At 35.8% G+C, this 25,106-nt stretch overlaps 1 protein-coding gene across 6 annotated transcripts in view; it reads left to right on the forward strand.

The window, feature by feature from the left end:
- BCAS3 (BCAS3 microtubule associated cell migration factor) overlaps positions 1–25,106 on the forward strand; it is a 799,405-nt gene that overhangs the window by 355,487 nt on the left and 418,812 nt on the right. For all 6 annotated transcript variants that reach the window (XM_037808130.1, XM_037808128.1, XM_037808132.1 and 3 more), the window contains exon 14: positions 3,958–4,091. In XM_037808130.1, coding sequence (XP_037664058.1) covers positions 3,958–4,091 — 134 coding nt within the window. The remainder of the gene's footprint in view (positions 1–3,957; positions 4,092–25,106) is intronic.

Here is a 25,106-nt window from a genome sequence, read left to right on the forward strand (position 1 = left end):
GGGGAAAAATGCAGAGATATTAAACTTCCTCACCTGGGCAATTACTGATATTCTCATAAGCATTGGGGACTACCAATTTAGAAGGCTGAGCCCTCAATCTTGGGGCATGCCCTTAGGAAGCTTATTACTGCAAAAGAGAGGCTAAACCTACTTATTATTTTGCCTAAGAGTCTCCCCCAGAGAACCTCTTTTGTTGCTCAAATGGGGTCTGTCTCTAAGCCAACTTTGTTGGTAAACTCATTGCCCTCCCCACTATGAGTGACATGACTCCTGGGGTTGAGCTTAGTCCTGGCATTGTGGGATTGAGAGTCTTCTGGACCGAAAGAGGAAACAGAAATGAAACCAAGTTTCAGTGGCTGAGAGATTTCAAATGGAATTGAGAGGTCATTCTGGAGATTATTCTTATGTGCTATATAGAGATCCCTTTGTAGTTTTTAATGTATTGGAATAGATCGAAGGAAATACCTGAAACTATTGAACTGCAACCCAGTAGCTTTGATTCTTGAAGATGACTGTATAACTATGTATCTTATACGGTGTGACTGTGTGATTTTGATAACCGTGTGGCTCACACTCCCTTTGTCCAGTGTGTGGATGGATGGGTATATGAATGGGGACCAGAATTAGGTGACTGATGGGGGTGGGGATGGGGGGATGGGATGATGGGGTGTTTTGGGTATTCTTTTTTGCTTTGATTTTTATTCTTGTTTTTGTGGGGTTTTTTTTTGGAGTAATGAGGGTGTTTGGACGTTGATTGTGGTGATGAATGCACAGGTGCATGATGGTACTGTGAACAAAATTCATTGTGCATTTTGAATGATTGTATGGTATGTGAATATATCTCAATAAAAAAATGGAAGAAAAAATGTGAAAAAGAAACCCTCAGAAATAGATGTGACTGGTGTAAGAGCTTATAATCTAGGAACCTTTACAGTTAGCCTTATTTGAACATTCTGTACTCCTTAATCATCAATTGCCCATCTCTGTCTTTCTATCCCCTGGTGCCTGTGTACTCGAATTCTCATTATAGTTAGTATATATTTGTGATACCATACATTATTTGTCCATTTTTTCTGGCTTATTTCACTCAACATATAAATTTGATGATTGTCTTCTCCATTTCTACAGAGAAGGTTGTTGAGATTTTGATTTTGATTCCATTGAAACTGTAAATTGCTTTGGGTAGGACTGACATCTTAATGATATTTATTTTCATTCTTTTCCTACTGTTCTTAGTGTTTTTATCAAGAAGTCATGCTGGATTTTGTTAGATGCCTTTTCTACATCAATTGAGATGATCATTTGTTTTTTTTCCTCTCATTCTGTTAATATGGTGTATTACATTAATTGATTTTCTTATGTTGTTCCAACCTTGCATTCCAGAGATAAATTCCACTTGATTACTGTATTTGCAGGTATTTTGTTGAGGATTTTTGTATCTGTATGCATAAAGGATATTGGTCTATAGTTTTCTTTTCTTGTGGTATCTTAATCTGACTTAGCTATGAGGGTGATGTTAGCCTCATGGAATGAGTTAGGTAAAGTTCCTCCTCTTCAGTTTTTTCAAAGAGTTTGAGCAGAATTGGAGTTAAGACTTCTTGGAATGTTTGGTAGAATTCCCCTGTGAAGCCCTATGGTCCTGGTCTTTTCTTTGTTGGGAGGTTTTTGATTACAGATTCAGTCTCTTTACTAATAATTGGTTTCTTGAGATCTTCTGTTTCTTCCTGAGTCAATGTAGGTAGTTTGTGTGTTTTTAAGAATTTGTCCAACTCATCTTGGTTATCTGATTTATTGGCATGATGTTGTTCACAGTATCCTCTTATAGTCCTGTTTACTTCAGTGGGGTTTGTAGTTGAAACCAATTGTTGGTTTTAGACCTTTCCACATGTAACAATAGCCTATGGTATGTTATCCAAGTAGTAAGTTTTTACAGTCATTAAATTTATAGGTTTAAATCTATAGAAGTATTGATGGGGACATACTAAATTCACAAGAATTGTTTGAAAATTCATGAGAATTAACACCAAAATCTGCAGTTATTTTAAATGATACGTATAATTCCTGTAACGATTTCACTTTGACAGCATATCAGTCTTCATGTCTCTTTTAGAAAGAGGGTGTGAATAGCTAGTAGTTTTTCTTTCAATTCACATATGCACATAATAACTGTGTTATAAATAGGATATGGGAAAAAAAGACATACCTACTCATGTTTCCAATGTCTTATAGCATATGCCCAGTGGAGGCTTGCTACTCTTTAATTTTGCCTTTTGGGCTAACCAGATGACGCCCAGTTGAAAAGACTTATGTTCTTTTGCGGCCACAAAAGCCTTAATGTTCAGTCTCCAGCTACCTCAGATTTTGGAGGACGCTATGTACCATCAGCAGCTTCAGTCCCCACCCTTTATGCTAGTGCTCATCTATCAGACTTGAAGCTGAGAGTGAGAGAGAGAGGAAGCTTCCAGATAAACATACAGCAGTGCCTAAACAGCTAATCACTCTAGCCTTCCGCTTCCAGGCCCTATAATCAGAAGTCCTTCTTTTCCTTGTATTCCCAGATGACGCAAATGCTTTTTGTGGCTTGGCACCTCAGTTGGGGCATGGGTTTAGTTTATGGCCAGGCCGGAGTCTGGTTTAGTCTTCTGATACTGCATAAATAGTTTTCAAGTCACAGTCTGCTCTGTATGAATTTTCCTTTTATGTGTGTGCTTTTAAGCTTTTAAAACATAACTCACAAACCTGGTAAATTTAAGATTATATGTACTTCTGGGAATTCCACTGGTCTTTAAGCCACGGTTCGTATAATCTGATTTTCGTAAGATTAATTAAACTAACATATGGTGTTGGAAGTGAGATGATTTATGATTTTAATTTGATAAGCAAGGTAATATCAAATTGGCAGTAAATGAAAATGATTGCCAAATGTGTGTTTAGCAGTCTTCTTAACATTCATTGATAAAACCAGACTATAGAAGCAAAATATTCCTCTTATTTACTCTAAACATTTGATGAATTGATCTTAAGACAACAGACTTCTAATGAAAGACTTGCTAATGAACAGCCTGAAGATTAATTCCTCTACATTTTTAAAGAGAAGGGAATGATGTAAAATTTTTTTTGCAATAAATAGTTTTCAATATGTTTTTCAGTCTCTGTTCCTCGTCTCTATGCAGGAATGAACATGTCATTTTCCATACGATACCAAGTGACTCCCTCTTAGAATCTGTATGGTTTCTGAGATTTGCAAACATTTCATGTGATGGAATGAAACCTATGAGTTCTAGTGAAGACTGTGGGGGTGGTGGAACTACCTCTGTTTAATAAAATGTTTCTCCACCAAATAAAAAATAGAAAACATTTCATTGTTCCAGTTGAGAGAAGATGAGTTGCTTGGACTCTGAATTAACATTACCTGATTTTACCTGCCTTGACTCTTCCTAGCTGTCAGTGGGTGAATTTCTTAACCTCTTTGTGCCTCTCTCTCTCTCTCTCTCTCTCTCTATATATATATATATATATATATATATTTTTTTTTTTTTTTTTTTTTTGCTGTGAGTTCATATGTGAAAAACACTTAGAACGTTGCCTATGCATAAACTGATGCCTTTTAGCAATTATTATTGTCATACTCTTTTGCTTTATTTTGTTTTCTTTTGTTTGTTATTGCTGATTCCACAATTCTCTGATTTAAAATAGCCTGTCTCTTGAAAATCCATGTGCTGTAATACCTGTACATGTTGTTTTCTCTCTGTGTTGGTATAATTATGTGGCATTAAGGTTTTGTCTTTGCATGGTAGAAAGATATTTTATTTTTGTTCTTTATTTTTGGAAAGCTTCTTATATTTTTGGCAAATTTACCCATTTGTTAATATTTTAAAGCATTCTGTATAGTTAGTGAAACATTTCATTCACATACGTAATCATTTTTATTTTTACCCTTTGATTTTTGTCTTCCAGGAATGCTTTTAGTTACTACAGACACGCTTGGCCATGACTTTCATGTCTTCCAAATTCTGACTCATCCTTGGTCCTCATCACAAAGTGCTGTCCATCATCTTTACACTCTTCACAGAGGAGAAACTGAAGCCAAAGTAAGTTGTGTGTATGTGTGTGTGTGTGTGTATTTTTTTCTTTTTTATCTTACTCTGTTTATCCTTAGATTTAGTAACCAAAGTCACATTCAAAGTAAATTGTATATTTTTAAAGTTCTTTTCTTTGTGTAATATTAATGTAATCTAACTGGTCATTTATATCACGTTGAATCTTTTTATATTTTTTAATACATTTTTATTGTGAAATTTAACATATATACGTAACAGTGAAAAGTTTCAAAGTGTGATTTAACAAGTAGTATAACAAGTAGTATAACAAGTAGTATAGTATAACTAGTATAACTACTAGTATAACTACTTAACAAGTAATATAACATTTCAAAGAATGTTATGGGTTACATTCCACCATTTCAGTTATTTCCTTATTGTGGAACATAACATATTTACAGAAAGGTGATAAATTTCAAAGTTCAATTTTTTTTCTTTGAATTCAGTTTTATTGAGATATATTCACATACCCTACAGTCATCCACAGCGTACAGTCAGTTGTTCACAGTACCATCATATATGGTACCATCATCACCAAAATCAATTTTTGAACATTTTCATTACTCCAAAAAAATAAAAATAAAAATAAGAATAAATATACAAGTTAAAAATACCCAAAACATCCCATCCCCCCTATTATTCATTTAATTTCTTTCCTATTTTTCTACTCATCTGTCCCTACACTGGATAAAGGGAGTGTGAACCCCATGGTTTTCACAATCACACAGTCACACTGTGTAAGCTATATAGTTATACAGTCGTCTTCAAGAATCAAGGCTACTTACTGGGTTGGGTTCAACAGTTTCAGGTATTTCCTTGTATCTATTCCAATACACTAAAAACTGCAAAGGAATATCTATATAACACATAAGAACATCCTCCAGAATGACCTCTTGACTCCATTTGAAATCTCTCAGCCACTGAAACTTTATTTTGTTTCATTTCTCTTACCCCTTTTGGTCAAGAAGACTCTCAATCCCACAATGCTGGGACCAGGCTCATCCCCAGGAGTCATGTCCCATGTTGCCAGGGAAATTTATACCCCTGGGAGCCATGTCCCACTTAGGGGGGAGGGCAGTGAGTTTACTTGCAGAGTGGGCTTAGAGAGACTGAGGCCATATCTGAGCAACAAAAAGGTTCTCTGGGGGTGACTCATAGACACAATTATAAGTAGGTTTAGCCTTTCCTTTGTAGTAACAAGCTTCCTAAGGGCAAGTCCCAAGATCGAGGGCTTGGCCTTCTAAATTGGAGTCCCCAGTGCTTGTAAAAATATCATTACTTCCCCAGGTGAGAAAGTTTAATCTCTCTCCATTTTCCCCCAGTCCCTCAAGGGGGTTTTGCAAACACAACATTATTATCTGCCCAAATTACCCTAAGATGTTTCAGGGTTTCATACTAACCTGTACAAACCAAGCAGATCTCTCTCCCTGTTCAAAGTTCCATATAATTACAATGTTAGAATAAACTGACTGTACAAGTTAAATTATTTATTGTGCTATGGGAAAATATAGATTTGTATCAAATAAACATCTCTTCCTTTGGTATCACACCAAAGTTGAAGTTTTAAAACACAGTCACTATCGTCTTTTACCCTTTAGTCTGCTTTCCCTTAGTCCTAACCAGATCTGCTTCATTCATGTCTCTAAGTGAACTCTCAACTCTTTTTTCAACTTTTTTAACAGTTGCTGTATGTTCTAATACTGACATTCATAGCTGCCAAACTCTAGCTGAGTCTCAGATGTCACACAGACATTCGAAGCTCAGGGACCAACCAGGCAAACAGCTCAGCATCTCAGAGTTCAGAGATAACCATTAAAATCTCAGAAATATGTGTGACTGCTATAAGTAAGAACTTATAATCTAGGGACCTTTGCAGTAAGGTTTCCCCTGATAACTTGTGCTTTAAGACTCAATTCTCAGAGTTTGCTCATTATAGTTAGTCTATAATGTTTGCTTTTCATTTCTGGCTTATTTCATTCAAAAGCTGTCCTCAAGATCCATTCGCCTAGTTCCATTCACCTAGTTGCATGCCTCACATCTTCATTCCTTCTGACAGTTGCTCAGTATTCTATTGTATGCATACACCATAGTTCACCATTCCATTCATCAGTCTATCTACCATTAGGCCACAAACATCCATTGAAGATTGTGAATACTGCCGCCATAAACATCAGTATGCAAATATCCATTTGCATCTCTGCTCTCAGTTCTTCCAAGTAGATAACCAATAATGAAGTTGCAGGATCTTATGGCAATCCCATACTTAGCTTCTTGTGGAACCACCACACTGCTCTCCAGATAGGCTGCACCATTCTACTTTTCCACTAACAATGAATAGGTATATCCCTCTCTCCACATTTTCTCCAGCACTTGTATCCTGTTTGTTCCCTCCTCCCCCAATATAGACATATAGTCACATAGCATGCAATCATTTACGGTGTTCAATGAGTTGTTCACAGTGTCATCATATAGTTGTGCATTCATCACCACAGTCAGCCCTTGAACATATTCATTACTCAAAAAATTAAAATAAGAATAATAAAAAAGATAAAACAAAAAATAAAAATAAAATAATATAAATATAATATGAAATGAAATGAAGAGGTCAGACAATACCACCATCACCAAGAATCCCATACCACTCCCTCATATTCCCATCTTACAGGAATTGAGCTTTAGTATATTGCCTTTGTTACAATTAATGGAAGCATATTATAATGTTACTGTTAACTATAGACTCTAGTTTGCATTGATTACATTTTTCCCCAATGCCATCCCATTTTCAACACCTTGCAAAGTTGACATTCATTTGTTCTCCCACATGTAAAAACATTTTTATGTTTGTACATTCAATCACCATGATTGACCATTCTAGGTTTCCAGTCTTTATCTTCTATCTTTCCTTTTGGTGTCATGCATGTCCCTAGCCTTCCTCTTTCAACTTTACGCACAGTCACCTTTGTTCAGTGTACTTACAGTTGTGTGCTACCATCACAAGTATTGTGCTATCCATTTCTGGATCTATTAAGTCAATCCTGTTGAGCATTCTATATTCCTTCAGCATCAAATGCCTGATCTCTGCCCTTTTCTAGCTTTAGTAATTCCTCATTAATGTTTCCATATCAGTGAGACCATACAGTATTTGTTCTTTTGTTTTTGGCTAATTTCACTCGACTTAACTTCCTCAAGGTTTATCCATGTTGTAATATGCTGTGTGACTTTATTCTGTCTTACAGCTGTGTGATATTCCATTGTATGTATATACCACAGTTTGTTTATCCACTCATCCGTTTATGGATATTTGGGCTGTTTCCATCTCTTGGCAATTGTGAATAATGCTGCTGTAAACAATCAGTTTACAAATGTCCATTTGCATCTTAGCTTTCAGTTCCTCTGAGTATATACTTAGTAATGGAATTGCTGGATCATATGGCAGTTCTATACTTAGCTTCCTGAGGAACTGCCACACTGCCTTCCAGAGTGGCTGCAAAATTCTGCGTTCCCACCAACAATAAATAAGTGTGCCTCATTTTCCACATCCTCTCCTGTACTTATAATTTTCTGTTTTGTTTATAATGGCCATTTTTGTAGGTGTGAGTTGATATCTCATTGTGGTTTTGATTTGCATTTTCCTAATAGCCAGTGAAGTTTAGCATCTTTTCATATGTTTTTGAGCCATTTGTTTTCTTTTTGATAAAAGTGTCTGTCTGTGTCTTTTGACCATTTTTAAATTGTGTTGTTTGTCTTCTTGTTGTTTATCTGTAGCTTTCTTTTTTGGGTTGTTGATATTAAACCCTTATCTGATATGTAGTTTTCAAATATTGTCTCCCATTGAGTAGGCTGCCTTTTTACTTTTCTCACAGTGTTTAATTTTGAGGAGATCCCACTAAACTATTTCTTCTTTCATTGCTTGCACTTAGGGTGTAAGGTCTAAGAAACCACCTTCTATCACAAGATCTTTAAGATATTTCCCTGCATTTTTTTCTAAAAATTTTATGGTCTTAGCTCTAATGTTTAGGTCTTAGATCCATTTTGAGTTAATTTTTGTATAAGGTGTGAGATAGGAGACCTCTTTCATTCTTTTGGATATGGTTCTCTAAACATCATTTTATGAAGAGGCTGCTCTGTCCCTGTTGTGTTGGCTTGACTGCCTTATCAAATATCATTGTCTGTAGATGTGAGGGTTAATTTCTGAACCCTAAAGTTGATTCCATTTGTCAGTATGTCTTTTCTATGCGAGTACCATGCTGTTTTGACCACTGTAGCTTTGTAATATGTTTTAAAGTTAGGTAGTGTGAGACCTCCCACTTCATTCCTCTTTCTCAAAATATTTTGACTATTTGGGGCACCCTGCCCTTCCAAATAGATTTGGTTATTTGTTTTTCTATTTCTGCCAAGTAGGTTGTTGGCCTTTTGAGTGGTATTGCATTGAATCTATAAATAGCTTCAGGTAGAATTGACATGTTAACTATATGTAGTAGTCCAATCCATGAACATAATATGCTCTTCCAATTTTTTAGGTCCTGTTTGATTTCTTTTAGCAATTTCTTGATGTTTTCTGTGTATAGGCCTTGGTTAAATTTGTTCCTAAATGCTTGATTCTTTTTGTTGCTGTTGTAAATGGAATTTTTTTTTTCATTTCCTCCTCATGTTGCTCATTATTGGTGTATAGGAATACTACTGAGTTTTGCTTGTTGATCTTATACCCTGCCACTTTGCTATATTCATTTGTTAGCTCTAGTAGCATTGCTTTAGATTTTTCCAGATTTTCCACATATAGGATCATGTCATCTACAGACAGTGAAAGTTTTACTTCTTCTTCTCCAATTTGGATGCCTTTTATTTCTCTTTCTTGCCTAATTGCTCTAACTAGAACAGTGTTGAATAACAATGGTGACTGTGAGTATCCTTGTCTTGTTCCTGATCTTAGAGGAAGCTCTCAGTCTTTCCCCATTAAGTATGATGTTAGCTGTTGGTTTTTCATACATTGCCTTTATCGTATTGAGAAAGGCCCCTTCAATTTGCATCCTTTTGAGTGTTTTCATCAAGAAAGGATGTTGAATTGTGTCACATGCCTTTTCTGCATCCATTGAGATGATCATGTGATTCTTCTGCTTTGATTTATTGATGTGGTGTATTACCTTAATTGATTTTCTTGTGTTGAACCAGCCTTGCATACCTGGAATAAATCCCACTTGGTCATGGTGTATAATTCTTTTAATGTGCTGCTGGATTTGATTTGTGAGTATTTTGTTGAGGATTTTTGCATCGATATCCATTAAAGGGTTTCGTCTATAATTTTCTCTTTTTGTAGTATCTTTAATTTTGGTATTAGGGTGATACTGGGCTTCATAGAATGAGTCAGGTAGTTTTCCCTCCTCTTCAATTTTTTTGAAGAGTTAGAGCAGGATTGGTACTAATTCTTTCTTGATTGCTTGGTAGAATTCACCTGTGAAGCCATCTGTTCCTGGACTTTTCTTTTTGGGGAGATTGTTGATTACTGACTCAGTCTCTTTATTTGTGATTGGTTTGTTGACGTTATCTGTTCTTCTTGAGTCAATGTTGGTTCTTCCTGCTTTTCTAGAAAGTTTGTCCATGTTGTGTAAATTGTCTAGTTTATTAGCCTATGGTTGCTCTTAGTATCCTCTCATTATCTCCTTTATTTCTGTGGGGCAATAGTTATGTCCCCTTTCCCATTTCTGATTTTGTTTATCTGCTTCTACTCTCTTTTTTGTTGTTGTTAAGCTAAGGGTCCATCAATTTTCTCAAAGAGCTACCTTCTGGTTTTGCTGATTCTCTCTATTGTTTTCATGTTCACAACTTCATTTATTTCTGCTCTAATCTTTGTTATTTCTTTCCTTCTGTTTGCTTTCAGGTTAACTCACTATTCTTTCTCTAATTCCTCTAGTTGAACAGGTAATACCTCAATTTTTGCTCTTTCACCTCTTTTAATATAGGTGCTGAGGGCGATCAATTTCCCTCACAGCACCACCTTTGCTTCTTCCCATAAGTTTTGATATGTTGTGTTTTCATTTTCATTTGCCTCAAGATATTCACGAATTTCTCTTGAAATTTCTTACTTTCCCACTGGTTAAGAGTGTGTTGTTTAGCATCCATGTATTTGTGAATTTTCTGACCTTCTGCCTGTTATTGATTTCCAAGTTCATTCCATTATGATCCAAGAAAGTGTTTTGTATAATAGCAGTATTTTTAAATTTGTTGAAACTTTCTTTGTGACCCACATGTAGTCTGTCCTAGAGAATGATCCTTGAGCACTTTGAGACAAATGTGTATCCTGCTATTATGTGGTGTAGTATTCTGTAAATGTCTCGCAAGTCTAGTTCATTTATTGTACAATTCAGCATCTGTGTTGCCTTATTGATCCTCTGTCTAGATGTTCGATCCACTGATGAGAGCAGTATATTGAAGTCTGCAACTATTATTGTAAAGGTATCTGCTTCTCTCTTCAGTGTTGTCAGTGTTTGCCTCATGTATTTTGGGGCACTCTGGCTCAATGCATGAATTTTTATGATATGTCTTCTTGATGAATTGTCCCTTTTATAAATATATAGCATCCTTCTTTGTCTCTTTTAAATTTTTTACAGTTGAAGTCTTATTTGTATGATATTAATACAGCTATCCCTGCTCTTTTCTGGTTGTTTGCATGAAATATCTTTTTCCAACCTTTCACTTTTTTCCTATTTTTGTCCTTGTGTCTAAATTGAGTCTCTTGTATACAGCATATAGATGGGTCCTTTTTTTTTTTATCCATTTTGCCAGTTGATGTCTTTTTATTGGAGAATTTTATCTATTAATATTTAGTGTTTTTACTATGAGGACAGAACTTTCCTCTACCATTTTATGTTTTGGATTTTACATGTCATATCTTATTTTTTCTCTCTCTCTCTCTCCTTTTACCCTTCCTGATAGTCTTCATTACTATACTCTTCTCCATCTCTCTCTCTCCTGTCTTTTCCTATCAGCCTATAGCACTCCTTTTAGTATTTCTTGAAGACCAGGTCTCTTATTCACAAATTCCCTAAATATCTGTCTGAAAATATTTTAATCTCTCCTCTTTTTTTTTTGTTTTTTTTTAAATGCAATTTTATTGAGATATATTCACACACCATACAGTCATCCAAAGTGTACAGTCAACACTTTTTTTGAAGGACAGTTTTGCCAGGTATAGAATTCTTCATTGGCCATTTTTCTCTTTCAATATCCTAAATATATCCTGCCACTGCCTTCTCACTGTCCACCGTTTCTGTAGAGAAATCTGTAGATAGTCTTATTGAGCTTCCCTTCTATGTGATGGATCACTTCTCTCTTGCTTTTTTCAGAATTCTCTCTTTGTTTTTGACATTGGACAATCTGATCAATAAGGATCTTGGAGTAGGTCTATTTGGATCTGTTCTATTTGTTGTATGCTGTACTTCTTGAGTCTGTAATTTTATCTCTTTTGTAAGAGTTGGGAAATTTTCAGTGATTATTTCTTCTGTTATTCTTTCTGCCCCTTTTCTTTTCTCTTCTTCTTCTGGGACACCATAATACATATATTTGTGTGTTTCTTGTTGTCATTCAGTTCCCTACCCAGCTTTTATTTTTCCTTTCTTTTCCCTGTCGCTTCTTTCGTGTGTATGATTTCAGAAGTCCTGTCTTCTAGTTCACTGATCCTTTTTTCTGCCTCTTCAAATCTCCTTTTGTATGTCTCCATTGTGTTTTTCATCTCTTGTATTGTGCTTTTCATTCCCATAAGTTCTGCCATATTTTTTCAAGCTTACATATTCTTCTTTTATGGTCATCCAGTGTCTTCTTTATATCCTTCATCTCTTGTGCCACAGTTTCTTTTACCTTGTTGATTTGATTTAGAAGATTTGTTTGAACATTTTTAATTAGTTGTTTCAACTCCTGTATCTCCATTGAAGTGTTGGTTTGTTCCTTTGGCTGGTCTATATTTTTGTGTTTCCTGGTATGGCTCATGATTTTTAGGTGTGTAGGAATCTGATTTTCTTGATTAGTTTATTCTGGAACTTGTTTTCACTCTTTTACTTAGGGTTTTCTTGTTGGTTGGCTTTATTCTCTATCTGTTCTTTGGCGTTCAACTTATTCTGGACCTCTAACATAGCTTCTGTTTAGTTGATGAGAATTTTTCAGCTCTCGTTTTTCTGGTTCTTCCCCTGCCTCCATGTAACATTTTTGTGACGGTGTCTTCCCAGATATGATCAACCCCAATCAGGTTTTCCCAGTCCAGCCAGGACCAGGTCTCAGGAGGAGGGTGTACTCCATATTAAGTTTCCCTGAGAATGAGATCCGCAGGTTGTCTGACCCTCTTATGAAGCCTCTTGCTTTTCCTATCCTGTCCCGTAGGTGGACTTGTCAGCCCACAGCTCTCCACCAGTGTAAAGAGATGCAGTTCCTCTAATTCCCTGTCTGTGGTATGGCTGACTCAAGCTATTTCTGCTTTTCAGCCCCTGGGGTCTGAGTTCTCTGAAGAAGGGCTGCCTATTGAATTGTGCCCCATTCTCCCTTTACTTGAGGAAGTTATACCCTTTTGTTATACTCCACTAGACTCATTGCTTTGTCTCTCAGACCTATCTTAGCTCCACCTTTTCCTGGGTCCAGCTGCCAGCTGAAAATATCTGAGGCTTTCTCTAGTGAACTACTTTAGTTTTTAAAAAAGGGAAAAAAAGAAAAAAGAAAAAAAAATTCCTTTTCAGAGCCTTTCCCTAACCCCCACATTTTGCCAGTCAAGAGCTGGTACACAGTTCCATGCAACCCCCTTGTCGGGGCACAGCCCCTTTCCATCAGTCTGAGCTCAGGCAACTCCAAAAGCCTCTGTCTTTATTCTTTTTTATTTTATTTTTTTTTCTGTCAGCCCCGCCTCCTCTCTGCCAGGATTAAAGCCATAGTTTTAGCTTTGCCTGGCTATTTTCCATTGCTCCCAGTAGAGACTATTTAAAGATTCACCCTTTAGGAATTGTCTCCTTTATGTGACTAGTTACTCTCAGACAACTTTAAATCTGCTTTTGCCTAGGGCAGTGCTGAAACCTGAGAGCTCCAGCAGCTTTAATGGGCTATTGAAATGTAAAAAAATAAAATAAAATGAGGAGTTGTAGAGAAAGGAAAAAAAAGAAGAAAAAACTTCAGAGCCAGACCCCAGCCCCCTAAGTTTGCCACTCAAGAGCCAGAGTTGGTACCTGTTTCTTTGTGCCCCCTTTTCTTAGGGCCCAGCCTTTTTCTGGTATTCTGAGCTCCTTCAACTCAAAAGTCTGTTTTTTGTTGTTGTTGTTGTTAGCCTTGCCTCATCTCTGCCAGGCGGAAACCTGCTGTCTCCTTTTGTATTTGCTCTTGAGTTATCTGTGCTTGGAGCTTTTATTCAACAGTTCGAATTTGTTAATTAATTCTGCAATTAGAGCCTGGTTGAGCCTGCTTCCTTCCTCCCAGCAGAAATGGTTTCTTTTTCCCTCCCAGAACCAACTACAAGACTGTCTGCCATGCCTGTGGGGATGGGGTGCAAGCCCCCTGTTTGGGAAAACTTAAAGTTCTTTGCTGTGATCTCAGCAGTTCCACCCATTCCAGATTGGTGTACAGTATGTGTCCAGTCACAGAAGTCCCCCAAACAGTTGTAGCAGACAGTTCCTTGCTATTTAGCAGCTGCCCTTGAGGAGTAACTAAATTCTACACCTCACCACTCTGCCACCTTGCCATGTCCTCCACATTGAATCTTAATGTTTATATTAGTGATAAAATACTGTTCTCTGTGATAGAATTGGTCAAATACTGAAGAAAAAGTGTTCCTACCATTTTTCACTTAATACATATACAAGCAATTGGTGAACACCTTTTTAAAAAAAATTTTGTGCAATCTTGATAAAAGAAAAGTTCTGTTTATCCAGCTCTTTCCTCCCTCATAACATTTCTTGCACCAGAAAAAAACTCTCATTCATTTGATCTCTCTCTTTCCAAGCCTTTTTCTTGATGTTTTGATTCTCTTTCTTTATATATTTGCCTACGTACATTCATACACTCAAACACATATACAGAAAAATAATTGAGTTTTACCATTGGTATTGCTGTATGTGAGTATACCCAGTGGAATGCTGTTTGGGTGTATTATGTTGTGTTAGGTATGCTAAATCCATATGGAGATCAGGAGAGAGAGGAAGAGTTTTAGAGATTTATTATGGTCACAGTTCCCTGGGGGAGAGTGCAGCATGCCACACAGGGCCATCAAGGGAAAATACCAGGGTCAATCACAAAGCAGGGAGAGCAAGCGGGACTGCGAAAGTCTCTTTTGTGGTTTTTGTGGAAAGCATGCAAAGGTGGACAGGGGTATTCCAATGTGGGATTGACTGAATATATTTGAAAGTGGCACCCCCACAACTGGGGTTAGAATTGTCTAGGAGTAATAGATGATTAGGTGGCACTTGTCCACCTCAGGCTGCCTACAGATGTTAAAGCACCAATTTATTGAAACTAGAAAATTTAGTTAATATGTGTACTGGAGCCATTTCACTCTGACTAGTGAAAACCAATCATGCCCATCATCCCCTAACTCTGCATGTGGTGACCTCTTGTTGTTAGCAGGAAATCATCCAAGGTAGGATTATTTATATAATGAAAATGGGAGCTTTTTTTTTCTCAGAAAGACAGTTTTAAACATTTACCTGCATGGTATTGCACACACCCACACACGTATCATATACATATGCATGTATACATACAATTTACCTATCTGTTGCATTTGGGTGTCATGATGTGTGCTTCAAATATATTTAATACTCTTAAATATCATATAGCAGACCCTGTGATATTATCTCAATATCCTAAAATCCCAAATGTTCTTTTGTTTCACAGAGTATGTTGTTAAGCTTTACCAGTACACCAGTGGATATACTTTATTCTAAGGGAGATAGCCCATTGACCCAACACCATTTTTTGACTAGAACATCCTTTCTCTTAAATTTCAATAAAAAAGAATGACTACAGTGGAATCTTAAATATCTAGAAATCTATGAGTTCTTATTCTGAAAATTGATAAAGGGAGAGAATTTTGCATTTACTCTGCTTTTCCTGAATGAATTCATTAAGATAACCAAATAGTTGATGGGGGAAGTTTTTGTTTATTCAGGAATTCCAGTGCAAAAAGTTAGAATTAAAAATCACTATTTTTGCCACCCCTAATGAAATAATGGTCTTAGGCAATAATAATTGGTGTTTGCTAAAACCATTAAGTGAAAAATCAATGGGGATTCCATTAATATATGAGATAGGCTAACAGCCAAAATCACTGACGAGTTCCTTAAGTGTAACAGTGAGATGTTATTTGCTTTCCAGTGTCATGCTATAGGATGTACACAACATCATTTATGAAGTATTCTCTCCCAGCACTCTAAATTAAACCTGAATCTAATGGAGCCTTTGGATATAATTACTACTGTAAAGGAAATTGAGGGATGGAGGAACAGGCTAAGGACATCATGAGGATGTAATTAGCCAACTCTAAATGTTGGAAGTTTTGCGTTATAAAGGTGATTTCTTCAAAAAATAATTGTCATGGGGAACAGAAGTAGGGTTGAGGGATTGTGAAAAGGGGAACTGTTAGATTAAAAGAATTACAGAATATCATCCAAATACAATGTGTGGACTTATTTGAATCCGAATTCACACAAACCAAGTATTAAAGCAACTATAAAAAGGTATTTTCAGACAAATGGATAAATTTGAGCGTTTGATTTTGAGAAAATATTGTTACTTTTTAAAAAATGCAATAATGGTTTTATCCATAGGATTCATTTTTTGAAATTTTTATTTTATAGTGATACATAGAAAAATATTTACAGGTGTCTTGGATTTGTTTTAAAGTAGTCTAGCAGTGGGTGATGGTAGGTTAGATAAAAAAGATGTAAATGATGAGAAAATAAAGGAATGGTTATATAGATTATAGGAGATTAAGAGATATATCAAATAAATGTATGGACCTTGCTTGGACTCTGATTTAAACAAAGTACAGACATATATTTTTGAGACACATGGAGAAAATTGAGCATGAACTGGCTTTATATGATATTAGTCAATTATTCATTTTGCTGAGTATGATAATTGCATTGTGGTTAGTTTTTTTTAAGTCGTTATCTCTTAGATACATATTCTGAAGTCCAACTGGAGTATTTACAAGTGATATGTGGGATTTGTTTAAAAATATTCCACCAAAGCAAAAAAATAGATGCAACATTATTTGCAATGTGTTAATAATTATTGAAGCTGGGTGATGGGCATATAGGTGGTTCATTATACAGCTCTCTATGCTTTGGTGGATCTTCAGAAATTTCTCTTAAAAAAGGTAAGAATAAAATAACACCCTCATCAACATTATGTTAGTTTGCCTGCTTTACCTTTATAACATGATTTGTTGTTTGCTTTCAAAAAATTCTCAGCTATTCTTGAGCATGTTTTCTTTGGCATGCATTTTCAGTAACCCTGTGGCATTCTATAAGGAATCCTATGGAAATTTTTATTCAGAATGCATTGAAATTACACCTTAATTCAGTTAGAACTGACATGTAGGATTTCACATGTAACAATTATTACACTTTTTTTGTTATTACCTTAAAAATTTTCTATTGTGAACTTTAAGATGTATACATAACAGTGATACCTTTCAAAGTATGATTTCACAAGTAGTTAGAGAACAAATTTCAAAGAATGTCACGGGTCACATGTCAGATGAAAGAGCTGAAATTGTGGAACTGTAACCCATAACTATTTTTGAAATTACCTATAAGACTGTTTACTGAGCTGTACATCAAGAGATGGCACCTTTCGGTATGTATATTTTACAATAATGGAAATGGATGAATTTGTGAAACTGTTACTACTTTTTTTAAATGGTCTTATTCACACACTTTAAAATTAGTTATTGCTGTGGTATTGATTTTGTATCTTCCTATGTGGCTAAACTCTTAAAGTAAGATCAGATAGTTTTCTGTAATTTTTCATGGATTTTCTATGTAAAATATATTTTCTGAAAATAATGATAATTTTTTACTTTTTTCAGTTTTATTCATTGCATTGACTTACTGACTTGTTGCATTGACTAGGAATTTGTTCCAATGTTGCAGTAATAACAGTAGTCTTTTCTCTTTTAATAATACTTTCTGTTTTCTTTGACTTTATTATTTTGTTCTATTTCTACTATCTTTTCCATTTTGCAAATAAATGTATAAATTTTAGGCACAACCTATATTGAGCCAAACACTCTGAGCTGCCTTGCTTGGAGTAACATTGCAATCTTCAAATTATCTTACATATTTACATAGATGAATTCATTCTTAGTAAAGAAGTGGTATTTATCTTTTTCAATTATTACCTGGCACTGGAGATCTGAAGTTTAAATAAGCAGTAATTTTATTTAACCTTTCTGCCAGTTTCAACCTTTAAAGATTGCCTGATACTTCTTAATAGCCATGCACTTTTATCTCTAATTAATATCTAAGGAAAACCTCAACCTATTGGTGTTTTCATAGTCCAAGTCCTGTTTGAATTCAACATTTTAATTTTGAATCCTTAAACATCTACCGTATGTTTTTCCTGCTTTTTGTTTCTCATTGATACAGTTCTGAAAAGACTACAGACATAAAATAGGTTTGCATGTTTTTCTTCCTCTCAGATATTTTACTCCACAGTTAAATTAGGAAATCTTAGCTTTTGGCACTGAACAAGTTTCCTAAGCTATCACCATTGAGCATTTTATCTAAACCAGCTGCCCCTGAGTGAGAGAACCTAGAGAATGGAATTTCAGCCAATAAAGCAGTATCATTTTGTTTCTTTTACTGTTCCCATCAGGAAAATAATCAATGTGTAACTTTTATTTCATTTATGATTAAGTATGTGGTTATTCAAGTTCTTCTTTTTAGAAGGAATACTTACAATATCTAAACTTTGAGGGTAAGGAATGTTCTCATTTTTTTCTTTACATGATTCCTACAATGACTACTTTTAAAGTTCCTGTTGAGTTTAATGAAATTGATCCTTCTGTAAAGATTTTATATTCAAAGTGTGTTAGTTGGATCATGACTTATATTTTTAAATTATGGGATATTTATGTTAAGAATTCCCTTACTTCCTCTCCTTATCTGGGTAGCATTAATTCCTTTCTTCCTTGTGTCACTCATTTTAAAACTCCATTTAGCACTTGTTATTTCATATTTTGATTGGTGGTCTTCTTGTTTGTCTCCATTAATACCGGGTTTTCTTTTAAAAATGAAATTGTGCCTTATTGTATCTTGTATGTTTAGGGCCTTTCACAGAGGTAGACACATTTTTCTGTGAACCATTGGAAAGTAAGTTGCCAACATGAGATGGTTCCCCATGACTCCCAATCCTTGAACTTAGATTTTCTACAAAAAGAGACATTCTCTCACATAACAAAAAAAAAACATCAATAAATTAACATTGATACATTACTACCATCTAATTCCCAGACCCCATTTAAATTTTGCCAGTTGTCTCCATAACTAGCAGAAGGATCTACTTCAGAATTACACACTGAATGTGGTTGTCATCTCTTTAGTTTCCTTCAATCTGGAACAGTTCCCCATTTTTGCCCTTCACAATCTTGACACATTTGAATATTACTGACCATTTATTTTGTATGATGTCCCTCAATTTTGTTTGTCTAATGTTTCCTCATGAATACATTCAGTTTTCTCAACTTTTGTAGGAATATCACAGAGGTGATGCTGGTGTTTCTCATTGCATCCTATCAAGTAGTACATGATTTTGATTTGTGCCATTACTGATGATGTTCATTTAATCTTGTGATTAGGATGGTGTTCTAGTTTGCCAATGCTGCTGGAATGCAAAACACCAGGAATGGATTGGCTTTTATAAAAGGGGGTTTATTCGGTTACACAGTTACAGTCTCAAGGTGATAAAGTTCCAAATCAGGTACCTTCACTGGAGGATGGCCAGTGGTGTCCAGAAAACCTCTGTTAGCTGGGAAGGCAAGTGGCTGGTGTCTGTTCCAAAGTTCTGGTTTCAAAATGGCTTTCTCCCAGGATGTTCCTGTCTGGGCTGCATTTCCTCAAAAATGTCACTCTTAGTTGGACTTGGGGTATTTGTCCTCTCTTAGCTTCTCTGGAGCAAGAGTCTGCTTTCAATGGCCATCTTCAAACTGTTTCTCATCTGCAGCTCTTGTGCTTTCTTCAGAGTGTCCCTCTTGGCTGTAGCTCCTCTTCAAAATGTCACTCACAGCTGCACTGAGTTCCTTCTGTTTGTCAGCTCATTTATATGGCTCCACTGATCAAGGCCCACCCTCAATAGATGGGGCCATGCCTCCATGAAAATTATCTCATCAGAGTTATCACCTACAGTTGGGTGGGGCACATTTCCATGCAAACAACCTAATCCAAACGTTCCAGCTTAATCCCCACTAATATGTCTGCCCCACAAGATTGCATCAAAGAATATGGGTTTTTCTGAGGGACATAATACATTCAAACCAGCACAGATGGTATCTGCCAGCCTTCTTAATTGTGAAGTTACTCTTTTTTACTTGGTAATCAAAAGTTTTGTTGGGAAGTACTTTTAAAAATTATATAAACATCCCAGTCTTCACAGACTTTCAGTTGATTCTTTCATTTACTTATATCATTCTGGTTTCATGAATTCCTACTTTATTCAGTGTTATCATTATTTATTTTAATGTTCAAAATGTCCCACATATGTCCAGTGTGAGCCATTAACTCTATGTCTGTGTCCTTTTGACTTATCTTCATCATTCTTTGAGTACGTTTTTACTTTCTGGCACAACTAATTTGCATACTGTTAAGTTTAGTTACTATTTCTTTTCTCTTCTTTCGTATGTAAGTTTAAAATTGCATGTCACGTCAACATGGTAGAGCATTTTAGTTAAAGATTTAATTTTCTGAACACTGCTGCTCTATTTTCTTAACTCTTCAGACTCTGTCCTAATTTTACTGGTCACTGATATTCTCTACCTTGGCTATAACCTCTTGGTATTTGCATGTTATAAGATTAACCATTTGTATTAGCATTATTTATCTTTTAATATACCTACCAGTCAACCTGGAGGCAGACATCATTCTTAGGCTTCTTGGTATCTCTCATATAGGAATACATTCCTTGCATGTAGCAGAAGCTTGGCAGTTGTTTGCTGCTGTTAATGCTATTCCCATTTAATAGGTAGAAACACAAAATAGAAATTATTGAAATGATTTTGCTATAGGTTACATCAAACATCAAGATCTAAGGAACCCTAATTACTGACCATAAAATTAATTTGTATATGATTCTACTGGAAATTATTTTGAACTTGATCTATAAAATTCAACACTGGTAATGAAATGTATATAGCATTTGATCTATCTAGCCCTCTTGGAGTACTTCAAAATCTTGTCATTCTAGTTTCTTCTGAGAACTATGAAAGGACTTTAATCAGCCAATGAAAAAAAGTCAAGTATGTGGCTCTAATTATGTTGAATTAAGTTGTTTTGTGGTCTGTGACTTGGGATATCATCTGCATCTGAGAGTAATTTTCCTCATAAAGCCCATATGTAGTAGGAAAATTTTCCTTGTTTTAAACAGTAAAGTCATGTGGTATAAACCTTACAAGTATTTTGTTAGTATATTTCTATAATTTCTCACTCAAGCACAGTCATTTTTGTACTTAACATGCTAATTTTGGTAAATGGTTAACTTGCTTTTGAAGCATCCGTAAGCCAGATAAGTATCTAACAGAATTACTTTTACCATATCCAAGTAGTCTTGCAAAATAGTATGATTAGTATCCTTAATCATGACGGGAGAAAATAATCTGATTATTTAATATTTAGTATGTCCTAAATATTGCCCACTTACTTTGAAATTCAAATTTAACTGGATATGATGCATTTTCATTTTGTAAACCTGGCAACCTTATGCATGACCCTGTGATCATGTGATTTCCTTCAATCTTTTTTTAAAATATTAGCTGTATTGAGATATAATTTATATACCAAAAATATCACCCCCCTTTTAAAAAGTGAGCGCTTTAATTATTATTCTTGTTATTTTTGTGTGTGTGGTAATGAAGGTGTCATGGATTGATTTTGGTGATGAATGCACAGCTACATAATGGTACTGTGAACAATCGAATGTATGCTTTGTTCTATATGACTGCATGGTATGTGAATATATCTCAATAAAATGAATTTTAAAAAGTGAACAATTTAGTGGCTTATAGTATATTCACAGAGTTGTGCAATCATCACTGCTATCTAATTTCTGAACATTTTCATCTCCTCAGAGTTAATGTTCCACTCCCCACTCTTCCAGCCCCTGTATATACTTGGATACCTTTTAATAGTTATATAATTAAGGACAAATTATCTCCTTTTTCTAAGCTTCAGTGTACTTGTCTGTAAAATGGGGTCAGTACCTATTTCATAGGGTTGATCAATGTAACCTGACAGAGTAAATGGCAAATGAAAGAGTCAGTATTAGGACCTCCACTTCCAGCCAAGAATGACTTACCTTCCTCCCTGAAACAACAAAGCAGTGAACAGACAGTGGTTTTCCAGACACTGGACATCACGCATTGAAGGATGGTAATCCTTTACAGATGGAACACAAATAGAGAAGAGCCCTACCATTGCCCCTGCTTACCGTCAGGCTGTGGTTCAGGGAGGGGGAACCTAGGTGGTGCCCACAGACTCTGTGGGTGGATGTGATGTCGTCGGGAATCAAGGGAGGCCGTGGCTATAGAGTTCTGAGAGCAAAGTACCAGAGAGAAGAGATCTGTAAAAGGAAAGGACCCCATAAATCTTCAAAGGATACCCCTCAAGTATTCAGCTGAGTGTCAAACTACACATCCATGTGAGGATGCTACTTCAGGCTAGGGAAAGAACCACAGTCTAGATCAGTAAAGAAGAACTAAAGCTATCTTTATTCAAAGATGATATAATATCTATTTTGAAAATCTATTGGATTCTGCAGAAGAAAGTTAGAACTAATAAGTGATTTATTTTAACAGTCTTGCAGAATACCAGATCATAAAAAAAAAAAAAAATCAACTGGACTTCTACATACTAGCAACAAACAATTGGAACTTGACAGTTTTGAAAAAACTATTTATAGTGGCATTTAAAAATATACATACAATGTGCATGATCTTTATGCTGAAAACTACAAAGCATGGCTGAAAATACTCAGTACTGTTAGGATGTCAGTTTTCTCAAAATTGATAAATAGATGCAGTGTAATCCTCATCAAACTAATTCTAAAATTCATATGGGAATGCAAAGGATTTACAATGGCAAAACAAAAAACAAACAAAAAACACTGTGAAAAAGTTGGGGTGATACCACTATGTGATATCAAGGCTTATTAAACTTACACTAATCAGGACTGTTTGGTATTAGAGCAATGGACTAGAACAGGGAGTCCAGTAAAATTCTTTTGAGTGGGACAACTGATTTTTTATAAAGTTGCAAAGGCAACTCAGTGAAAGGTTGGTCTTTCAACAAATGGAGATGGATCAATTGGATATACATCTGCAAAAACATGAGCATTAGTCCTTATCTCCCCCCATATACAAAAATTAGCTCTAAGTGGATCCTTGGCAGCTGTGGTTTGGGCCTCTGCTTCTTAGTCCACTGTTGGATCCAAGCCTCTGCTCTCTGAGTCATTCTTCCTTGTTCTTGAAGAATAGTACATGTTTGTATAGAGTAGCTCTGTCAGCCCTTTTCCTGCCTGTAAGATTTTGTAAATTCAACAGCCCTATTTACTGCTCTCTGTTCTCTTCAGTCTAAGCTGGCATTTCCTACTGATATAAAACAAACCTTGTGGGTCTCGTGTGTGTGTCACAGAGATCCATGCCATTAGTCATGAGGGTCCTCCAGAGATCTTCCTGGATAACTGCATCTCTATTCCTGGCTTCTGTTGAGGTGATTGAATGGATCCCAGGCCTAATCACTTCAGCAGAAGATTGTCCAACCATACCCTTCTCTCTGAAACACACTTCCTAAAAGTGCAGTTCCTAATATTAGCATCTTTTTCATCTTAGTAGGTTATTCAAATAATGAAAGATCCCAAAGAATAATTTTTCAATGATGGAATTATAAACACCCTGAAAGGCAGTAAGGGAGATATGTGGTAACAGAGTGACATTCCCAGAAACATAAAGTCATTTCACAAATTTTGGCATCCAGCTATTATGGAATAATAGGAACCAGATCAACCTTCTGTTTCAGTCAGGATTCCGCCAGAGAAACAGAAGCAGTAGGATATAGTACTAGAGCTGGAGAGAGTGATAGATTGAGAGAGAGACACCACAGGGTCAGAATCAGCACATCAGCAAAATTAATTCCAAGATGGCCCAGATATTGGAAATAGTAGAAATGATTTTAAAGCAACTATTGTAGCTATACTCAATGACATGAAGGAAAATATGCTTTTAATAAATAAAAAGATGGGAAATCTCAGCAGAGAAATAGAATATGTAGGAAACCAACAAATGGAAAGTCTATAATTTAAGAGTTTAATAATACAATACCAAAAATAAAAATTAACTGGATAGATTAATAGCAGAATGGATAAAGAGTAAGTGAACTTGAAAATACGTAAGTAGAAATAATTAAAAATGGACAAGAGGCCTACCTGGATCAAGATAGTGGAAATACTTCGGGGCTTTGTTCCCCCACAGAAGCTTTGAACAATAACAAGAACTGGCAGAAACTTCTGTTTTCCAGGGCTCCAGAAAACAATTAAAGGACTGTCATAATGGCAAGCGCTGAATCAAGAAAAAGCCATCTTAAAAGTGGTAGGACCAATAGAATAGAATTGAGAGCTCAGAAATCAACCCTCACTTTTATGGCCAACTGATTTTTGACCAGAGGGTAAAGATCACTCACCTGGTAAAGGATAGTCTCTTCAGCAAATGGTGCTGGGAAACGTGTTTCGCCATTTGCAAAAAAAGGGAGGACCCCTACCTCACACCATATACAAAAATAAACTCAAAATTGATCAAAGACCTGAATATAAGATCCAGAACTATCAAACTTCTAGAAGAAAACTTAGGGAATCCTTTTCAGGACCTTGTGTTAGGCAATGGTTGCTTAGACTTTACTCCCAAAGCACAAGCAACAAAAGAAAAAATAGATAAATGGGACCTCATCAAAATTAAAAACTTTTGTGACTCAAAAGACTTTATCGTGAAAGTAGAAGGACAGCCTGCACAATGGGAGAAAGTATTTGGAAAACACATGTCATGTAGAAGGGATCCTCAATATGATTAAGTGTCGATTTTTCTGTGGAAACTTTGCAGGCAAGAAGTCACTGGAATGGCATAGTTCAAGTGCTGAAAGCAAAAAATTTCCACCCAAGAATTCCAGATCTGGCAAAACTGTCAAAAATGAGGGAAAGATTAAGACATTTCCAGATAAACAAAAGCTCAGGGAATTTGTCAGCACTAGGCTATCCCTGCAAGAGATACTAAAGAGGGTTCTGCAGTTGAAAGGAAAGGATGATGGACAATAGATTAAAGCTGTATGAAGAAATAAAGATCTCTGGTGAAGGTGATGATACAGGTAAATATAAATGCAGTACCATTGTATTTTTGGTTTGTAACTCTACTTTTTATTTCTTAGAGGATTTAAAAGGAAATGCATAAAATGTAATGAGAAATCAGTGGTTTTGGACTCATAATGTATAAATTTGTGATTTGTGACAAGAACTACATAAACGTGGGGGGACAGGGGTATACGAACATAGTTTGTATATACTATTGAAATTTATATCAAAGCATAGAAGATTGTTACAGATTTAAGATGTTATCTTTAAACCTGTAGTAACTACAAAGAAAATATCGGAGAATATGCAAGCGCATAGAGACAGAAATTAGAGTACAGATTGCCAGGGGCTGGACTCGGGGGTAATGGAGATTCAGTGCATAATTGGTTATAGGGTTTCTGTGTGGGGAAAAGAGAACATTTTAGTAGTGGAAGG

The sequence above is a fragment of the Choloepus didactylus genome, chromosome 18 (assembly GCF_015220235.1).
Source record: "Choloepus didactylus isolate mChoDid1 chromosome 18, mChoDid1.pri, whole genome shotgun sequence".
NCBI lineage: Eukaryota > Metazoa > Chordata > Mammalia > Pilosa > Megalonychidae > Choloepus > Choloepus didactylus.